Source organism: Tupaia chinensis, unplaced genomic scaffold (assembly GCF_000334495.1).
Source record: "Tupaia chinensis unplaced genomic scaffold, TupChi_1.0 Scaffold000078_1, whole genome shotgun sequence".
Lineage (NCBI taxonomy): Eukaryota > Metazoa > Chordata > Mammalia > Scandentia > Tupaiidae > Tupaia > Tupaia belangeri.
The window spans coordinates 8456960-8466105 of record NW_006159539.1 but is presented as its reverse complement, the minus strand read 5'-3'; the positions used below and the strand labels follow the sequence as shown (position 1 = coordinate 8466105).

The window sequence follows — 9146 nt, the reverse complement described above, 5'->3', positions numbered from 1 at the left end:
GAAGAGGATTGAGAAGGGATTGCGGCGTGGCTGGGTGATTTCTCGCCTTGTGTCTCTCTCCGGCAAGCGCACACGCCCTATAGCAAAAATCTCTCCCTTAAAAACAAAAGGTCCTGCCTGTTTACTCAACCCAACCCAGAGGGAGTCACCCGCAAAGACTGGGAGAGCACAGGGCAGTCATTACAACACTCCGTTTCTCTGGCTTCTGCTCCGCGCCCGCCCGTGCTGTCCTGGGATTCATCCCCTCCCCAGTCAGCCTGCTCAAGGGCAGAATCCTTGTCCTTGTTTGTCCGTGGGGCACTGCTCGTTGTGGACTAGGTGTACAGAAGGTAGGGGGGCCAGCTGGTGGTGTTGGTCTCCCACATAGATGCGGTTCGAGTCCCAGATCCGGCCATGGAAACTCAGCAGGCGTATGTGCGTGTGCCTCCCAAGAGGAAAATGGAGGAGAAGGAGTTGGGCCGTGACCATGCCCCTGGGGAGGATTTCTCGCTTTCTGCCTCTCTGTCTCTCTCTGGCAAATGCATGCATCCTATAGCAAAAATCTCTCTCTCGAAAAAAAAAGAAAAATAGGAGGTAGAGGGAGGAAGAGGACTCAGCTTGGGGTGGGGAGCTGTGATTTGCTTCCTGCCTCCATGGGACACCCGGGGGACAGCTGTGAAATGCCTGTGGGCCTCCGTTTGCCTGTCTGTGGAAGGGAGAAAACGTGGCCTGGGGCCGCCATAAAGGAGGGGCCTGTAAGTGCTCGACCTCCCCTAGAAATTAGTTACTAGAACGAAGAAACACGAAACTGGTATTTACCGAGCTTCCTTCCCGAAATCTCCTGGCTGGGGTTACACCCGTGCCTCTCCGCCCCTCCGCACTCATGTGAGTAGGTCCCCGTGCATCTGCGTGGCCCAGCGAGGTCCAGGAATCTGCCCACCTTCACGCTTCTACTGAGCAGCAGAGCTGCGGTGGACTGACCGTCTGCCCCTCTGCTGCCGCGCCGCTTTGACTCTCCGAGTGAGGACTGTCCTGTGACACAAATCTGTCACCTGCTACTTGCCGGCACTGACTCCAGAGGCTAGGCCTCCTAGCTGTCCATCAGCCCCTTTGCTTCTGGGATCTCTTCTAGGAACTTCTGTCCCGTTGCGTGTCTGCCTGCCTGGCCCTTTGTGGTCACTGCATTCTGTGCAGAAGAATCTGGAAGACCAGGCCAGGGCAGGCTTCTCATGGTCATGGTGAGACTGAAGTGTGGGAAATGTAGCCTCAGTTCTCAGCCCCTGTCAGTTTGGATAGTTACCATTAAGGTCTCAAAGTTTATGAGTGACTTTTTTAAAAAAAATTTTTAAAGAATTATTTTATTTGGGACCAGCAGTTGGCATAATGGCCATGTCACTGGACTCCCATGTAGTCGACCACGGTTTGAGTCCTGGACCCGGTGGCTTAAACTCATGCCGGGCGCGTGTGCGTGCGTGCCCAAGATCCCAAGAGGAGAATGGAGGAGAAGGGATTGCGGTGTGGCCATCTATGCTGGGGGGTGATTTCTCGCTTTCTGTCTCTCTGTCTCTCACTGTGTTTCTGGCAAGCGCATGTGCCGTATAGTGAAATCCCCTCCAAAAAAAAAAAGAAGAAAAAAGAATTATTTTATTTATCTTTATTTATTTATTTTAATTTGACCAGAGAAAGAGAGAGAAAGCAAGCCGCCTGGTCTGGCACCCGAACCGCAGTCAGCCATGTGGGAATCCAGAGCCCTTACCCACCATACCACCTGCTGGTCCATGAGTGACTTATTTATTTTTTTCTTGAAGTTTATCTATTTACATTCATTCACTATACATCAGCACAGCAAACGAAATGAGATTTCCCATCCAGAATACACCGTATATTGGCTCAGTCAAGGACATCAACGAACGCGTTATCGTCAACAAACAATTTTCCATTTCCGAGTGACTTATTTTTTTAAAAAACACGGGCTGGGGGCCAGTAGGTGGCACAGTGGTTGAGGTGCTGACTGCCACATAGTCGACCGTGGTTGGATTCCCGGACTCGGTGGCTTGAAACTCACCCTAGGTGCATATGCATCCATGCCCAGAATCCCAGGAGGAGAATGGAAGAGAAGGGATCGCAGTGTGGCCATCCTCCCTGGAGGGTGATTTTTCGCTTTCTCTCTGTCTGTCTCTATGGCAAGCACGTGCCCTATAGCAAAATTCTCTCAAAAAAGAAACAGAGGCTGGGGTCAGCTGGTGGCATGATGGTTAAGGCTGACTTACTATCACATGGCCAACTGGGCAGTTCAAGTCCCTGACCCAGCGGCTTGAGAAACATGCCGTGTGTGTGTGTGTGTGTGTGTGTATGCGTACACGCACGGACACGTGTGTTCAAAACCCATAAAGGAAGGCGATGAAGGAGAGGGGATTATAGTGAGCCTGTTTACCATGGAAGGTGCTTTCTCATTTCTCTCTCCGCTGAGCACATGTGCCCTCTAACAAAAATGAACAGAAACTTACAAACACACACATACACACAAGTTAGAGCAGACCGAGGGTTCCTAACCTAAGATGCTCCCCAAATATGACCAGCGCTATTTTAATAATAAAACTAGTGGGGGCCAGCAGGTAGCCTGGTGATTATGGGCTGGACTCCTGCGTGGCCCACCATGGTTTGCGTTCTGGACACGGTGGTTTAAAAATCATGCCTGGTGGGAACCAGCAGTTAGCGTAATGGCTATGTCGCTGGACTCCCATGTAGTCGACCGCGGTTCGTGTCCCGGACCCGGTGGCTTAAAACTCACGCCGGGCGCGTGTGCGTGCGTGCCCAAGATCCCGAGAGGAGAATGGAGGAGAAGGGATTGCGGCGTGACCATCCCCCCTGGGGGGTGATTTCTCGCTTTCTGTCTCTATGTCTCTGTCTGTCTGTCTGGCGAGCACACGCACCCTACAGTGAAAATCTCTCCAAAAAAAAAAAAAAATCATGCCTGGTGTGTGTGCATGCATTCCCAGGATCCTGGGAGGACAGTGAAAGAGAAGGGACTTCAGGGTAGCCATTCCCCTCCCCACCTGGTGTGTGGAGGGGTGGTTTCTCAATTTCCCCCTCACTGTCTCTCTATGTCTGTCCTGTGGGTGTGCATGCCCTATGCCAAAAACCTTAATAGTATTAGTAATAATGAAATAATTAAACCAGTCAACAGTCATTGAGCTCTGACTGTACGCTGTGGCCCTCCTAACCGCTTTCCACATAGTAACTCAGTTCACATTTACAAACCTCACCCAGCAGGCTCTGTTCCTATCCCCTCTTCCAGATGAATTGAACAAGGCACAGAGAAGTTAAGTGATTTGCTCAGGGTCACACAGTAGCAGAAGTGGAGACCCATATTTAATAGTGGGGCATGGTTCTCTGCCAAACTTCTTTTGCTCTTGCCAGAAGTCTTGGGGATGGCTGTGAAAGGCTGACCTGTCAGCACCCACAGTCCTGAGCCCAAAAACACTGATCACCCATATTTGCAGGCCGGGAACTCTGGGCTAGCCCTTTCAGCAGGCTGTTCTGCATGCCTAGCCACTCAGTTGCTGCCGGCCGTGCAGAACAATCTAGACGGCCCAGTGGGGCAGATTGCACCCTTGAGGACCACCTGTAGGAAGTTTTGACCATCTGTGCAAGCGCTCAGCCTGAGCAGCAGGGTCTCAAATAAGGTGACCCTGTGTGATGCATGCTGCACCCCTGGGCTCCCCCACCCCACCACCCCACCCTGTGACGGCATGTCTGTCCCTTTCTCCACAGCCACCTCCCCGTGCAAGATCCTCAAGTGCAACTCTGAGTTCTGGAGCGCCACGTCGGGCAGCCACGCCCTGGCCTCGGACGACGCCCCCGAGTTCTGCGCCGCGCTACGCACCTACGCCCTGTGCACGCGGCGGACGGCCCGTACCTGCCGGGGCGACCTGGCCTACCACTCGGCCGTCCATGGCATAGAGGACCTTATGAGCCAGCACAACTGCTCCAAGGACGGCCCCACCTCGCAGCCGCGCCTACGCACACTCCCGCCGGCCGGGGACAGCCAGGAGCGCTCGGACAGCCCCGAGATCTGTCACTATGAGAAGAGCTTTCACAAGCACTCGGCCGCCCCCAACTACACGCACTGCGGCCTTTTTGGGGACCCGCACCTCAGGACTTTCACAGACCGCTTCCAGACCTGTAAGGTGCAGGGCGCCTGGCCCCTCATCGACAACAATTACCTGAACGTGCAGGTCACCAACACACCTGTACTACCTGGCTCGGCGGCCACCGCCACCAGCAAGGTAAGCCGGAGGGTCAGGGTGGGTCTACGGGTCGCATCACCCAGGCCCTGCAGACTCCGCCCCTAGGCACCTCCTGCACCCATGTTCTTACTGTCAGTGAACGGGTCATGGTTTGGAAAGGAATGTGTTGGAGATTTTTTGTGGTGATGTCAGCCCATCTAGAAACGCCTCTGCATGTCACCTCCACGGTGTTTCTTAAACTGCTGGTCATTGCCCACTACGCTGTGTGTAAAATCAGCATTCTGGTGGTTAAAGCACTGGAGTTGGGGATCCGGTGACTTGAAAACCGTATCAGACGCACCTGTGCTGGTGCCCAAATTCCAGAGAGGAAAGCGGAGGAGAAGGAATCGTGGGTGGCCACCTCCCTGGGACATGATTTCTCACTGTACAAAATCTCTCTTTCTCCAGCACGCACACACACGTACTAGCAAAACTGAAAATGAAAGAAACCAGCATATGTACTTAATAGGGGCTATTTTAGATCGTTTGTAAAAAATTTTTAGAAGGAGCGGTGCATTCACCAGAGAGAGATGGAGAGACGGGGAGAGGGAGTGAGTGCCCCCTCAAAGGGCATGGTCACCCTGCAATTCCTTCTGCATTTCCCGATCCTGTCAGGATGGGGCATGATATTCCAGAGGAGGACAGCCAGGAGACAAAGGCTCGATCCTTCCCCCCTTCCTCAGACGCCATGGCCCTGGCTTGCCCTCAGAGGGTCCTTCCCTGGACCCTTCCTTTGTGTGGGAAACAAGGGGTCTTTGCCCCAGGGATGCCCTAATAAGCCCTCAGCGCCAGGCCCTGATGCCTCGTGGCCACGAGGGGGGACAGCCACGCCACAATCCCTTCTCTTCCGTGTCCTCTCGGGATCTTGAGCACACACGCACACGCACCCGGCGTGAGTTTAAACCACCGGGTCCGGGACTTGAACCGCGGTCGACTACATGGGAGTCCAGTCACATAGCCATCCGCTGGTTCTGAGTCAGCCCCTCTGGAACCAAGGAGCTAGGAGCACCAAAAGTGACAAAGGAGCCTGGTGACAGACCAGGGAGGAATTGGGGTCTGTGGTCAAGGAGCCTGGATGGCTACTCTGCTGGCTGGGGGTTCATAGTGTGGAGCTGGTGAGGGGTGCACCATGCTGAGATGTCACCCCCTTCCTGACACCACTGTGATGAGCACACAGGGACCTTGAGCACAGCAGTGCAATCCATGGGCCAGACTGACTGATCCATTCATTCGTTCTTCTGTCTTATTCGCTCACTTGGCCCACATTTCTCAAAGGCTTGCTCTGATGCAAGGTAGATGCTGGTGCCATGGACAGCTCGGTGAAGAGGGAAGACCCTGGGATCGGCAGTTAGCGTAATAGCTATGTCCCTGGACTCCCATGTAGTCGACCGCGGTTCGAGTCCCGACCCGGTGGCTTAAACTCATGCCGGGCACGTGTGTGTGCATGCCCAAGATCCTGAGAGGAGAATGGAGGAAAAGGAATTGTAGTGTGGCCATTCCTTCTGGGGGGCGATTTCTCGCTTTCTGTCTCTCCGTCTGTCTCTCGGTCTCTCTGGCGAGCACACACGCCCTATAGGAAAAAACCTCTCCATAAAAAGTAAAAAAAAAAAAAGAGGGAAGACCCATTCTCTTCCAGCATGGAGATTTCTCCCAGGCTGTAGGGCTGGGAGTGACCACGCAGCCCCTCTGTGCTGTGACCGAGGGCCACCTCTGATCGTCTCAGCAGCCGGAGAGCTCAGTGGCCTGTCACTCAGCCTCTACCGAGTCCACGCAGCTATGGACAACACCGATGGCCAAGCGGGTCTCAGAACTCAGGTCAGATGGGGCCCAGGGCCCGGGCGAGAGGCCTCAGTGACTAGTCTCCAGCACCCTTGGCCTGCCCCTGCCTGCTCTTCCAGGCCTCCAGCGCCCGGTTATGTGTGTGGTCATCATTGATTTTAGTGGATGTTGGCCAGACCCTTCTTTGGTGCCAGCCCTGAGCTAGTTGTCCCCAGCAGCCGCCAGGACAGTGGAGGACAAGGACCTGAAGTGGGGTGCAGGAGTAGGTGCTGGGTAGCAGGAAGCTAGTATCCTTGGGACCCCAGTTCTGCCCTGGAGAGACCACCCAGAAGTCCTCCCACTGGGCTTGCCCAAGAAGGACGTGGGAGTCCCCAGTCAGGACAGAGGGAGGTCGGTATTAGAGGCAGAGCCAGGGAGAGCATCGTGGTGCTTCGGGGAAGCAAGGGATGCCAAGGGGGGTCTTTATCCCCGAGTTCATGGGGCTCCGGCTGCTGTGGCACCTGCTCCCAGCCCTCAAGGCTCTTCTGCTCGCTGTAACCCACTCCCCAGTCTCTTCTCCGCAGCCACTGGGCTCGCCCTGCCTGCTCTGCTCCTGCCCACAGAGACCCTCCCCTGGCTCCCCAGAGCGGGTCTAGACCGACCCTCAGACCCTCAGCCTGACCCTGGGGCTCGACCCTGGGCCTGTGTAGCCATGAGCTTTGTGGTCCAGCATGGAGGCTCCGTGTGCAAAGCCTGGCTCCCGACATGAGGGTGTCTCCTCTGGGACCCTTGGTTCAATGCCCCTGATGCTGGTGTTTTCCGGCCTGGCCCTTCCTCTGCTCTCATGGGCTTTCAAGACCTAGGGCTCCCAGCCCAGGCAGGTGTCTAGCCAGCTTCCTGCCCCCAGGGGCCCATTTTCTGTGCCCAGCTGTGCTGCTATCGCCCTTTCTTAATTTCTGTAGCTTTGTGCCATAGGGCGTGTGCGTTGCCAGGAGAGACAGACGTAAAGTGAGAGAGCATCCCCCGAGAGGATGGCCACACCGCAATCCCTTCTCCATTCTGCTCTCAGGGGCTCGGGCACGCATCTGCACATGCCCCTGTGTGATTTTCAAGCCGCCAGGTCAGGGACTTGGATGGCATTCAACCACATGGGAATCCAGTCCCATAACCACCACGCCCCCTGCTGGCCTGCTAGCACCCATTCTACCGGCGGAGAAACTGAGGCTCAGGGAGCCCAGGAATTTGGGTCTTCCTGCCTTCCCCTTCCCAGAAGCACTTTCTAGCCGGTCCCACTGCGTGGCTCCTCTGCCCAGGCTGCGCCCCCACCGCACTGTGAGCTCAGAGGTCTGGAACTGTGTGGCTCCTTCGTGTATACCAGTTCCCTAGTACCCAGCTGGGCACACCGTTGTTGCTCTGTAACTGTTGTCATTGGTGACACCGGGCTCTGCTCCGTGCCCGGTGCAGAGCCCAGGGCTGCTCCGACAGGGGGGCGGCCCAGGCAGGAGCGGAGCCGCGCCCGTAGCTGTGTTGGCAGCAGGCCACCGGGCTTTCGACAGGCCCCCTTCGTGCTGCGACTTGCGGTTGAGTCCCTGGCATGGGTGCCAAGAGGAGTGAAGGACCTGTCAGCCTTCCAGGAGGCTGCGTCTGCCAGCCATGGCGGTTAGAACGAAACCAGCCTTTCCTGTTCCAGGGAGACTGATGGCACTTGGAGAGCAGAACCCCCCTCCGCACCACAGCAGGCAGGAGCAGAGCCCCCAGCCTGCCCCGACCACCCACTGCCCAGACCACCCTGGCTGGCCCCCCTCTGCCTGGAGGCCCTCACGCTGGAGGGAGCTGATGGGTGGAAGAGGAGGAGGCTGAGCCCTGGGAAGTGGCCCGAGAAGGGCTGGGAGTGGAATCCCACGCTGTACGAGGCTGCAGGTTCCGTGAGGGTGGCTAGGCTGGCCACCCTGACATCCCACAGCATTGAAGAAACCCCCTCCCAGGCCGGGTGTTTGCCTCCCTCCAGGAGGGAGATGGGGACGTGCAGGCCATGTTCAAGGAACTGGGCACGTCAGGGCTCCCAGGACGGTGCTCCGTGGGCCCCTCAGCCTCAGTGTCCTGGCATCTGCCCGGTCCCCCGCGGACAAGCAGAGGGTGCCCCTTGCCAGGCCCAGGCCAGTCTGTCCTGCAGAGAAGCACACATCACCCAGGGCCTGAGGCTTGCAGGCCCACAGAAAGGCTTTCGTTTCTTTTAAGGTCAGAGAACAGAGTAATGTGAACTCGACCAGGCCCCATCCGTCTTAATACCAATCCCACAAAGTATCGCTCTTGACATTTTAATGGAGGATGGGTCCCCAAGACCGAAGTACTGGAGACCCCCAAACTCAGGCTGCAGCTGGCCCCTTGCTGGGTGCTCCCACCCTCCTGCATCTTTCATTCTTTTTCTTTTCCTTTTGCTCTCTTTTCTTCTTTTTTAGAGGTTTTTGCTTTAGGGCACCTGCATTCTCCAGAGAGAGAGAGAGAGGCAGTGAGAGGGAAAGTGAGAAATCACACCCCCTGGGGAATGACCATGCCACAGTCCTGTCTCCATTCTCCTTCTGGGATCTTGGGCACACACACACATACACACACACGCACACACACACACGTGCCTGGCATGTTTTCAAGCCACCTGGTCTGGGACTTGATCCGTTGTCGTCCATGGGGAGTCCCACGACGTAACCACCATGACATCTGCAGGTCCTACCCATATCCTTTCCTTTGTAAGTAGTAGGCTGAGAAGAGGGATTTTCCTTGACCTGGGGTCTTCTTGGGGTCTGTTGATGGTCCCAGTTCCCTCTGGCCACCAACACCCACCTCTGCGTGGTGACCCCTGAGATCTGATGGGGTGGGAGGCCCTTAGCACATCATTGACCCAAAGCCAGGGACCCCTTCACCTGGCTCTTACTATCCTGTTAGCTTGTTATCCTAGAATGTTCTATGGCCCCTGAGCCCCCTTTCCCATCCTCAGGCCTCTTTTTTTTTTATTTTAGAAGTTTTTGCCCTAGGGTGCATGCACTGACCAGAGAGAAATAAGAGGCAGTCAGAGGGAAAGTGAGAAATCACCCCCTTGGGGGACGGCCACAATCCCTTCTTCTC

At 55.8% G+C, this 9146-nt stretch overlaps 1 protein-coding gene across 1 annotated transcript in view; it reads left to right on the top strand.

Annotated features, from left to right (window-relative positions):
• RGMA (repulsive guidance molecule BMP co-receptor a) overlaps window positions 1–9146 on the top strand; it is a 29900-nt gene that overhangs the window by 17965 nt on the left and 2789 nt on the right. Inside the window, exon 2 of the mRNA XM_014585164.2 lies at window positions 3754–4268. Within this exon, the coding sequence (XP_014440650.1) occupies window positions 3754–4268 (515 nt within the window). The remainder of the gene's footprint in view (window positions 1–3753; window positions 4269–9146) is intronic.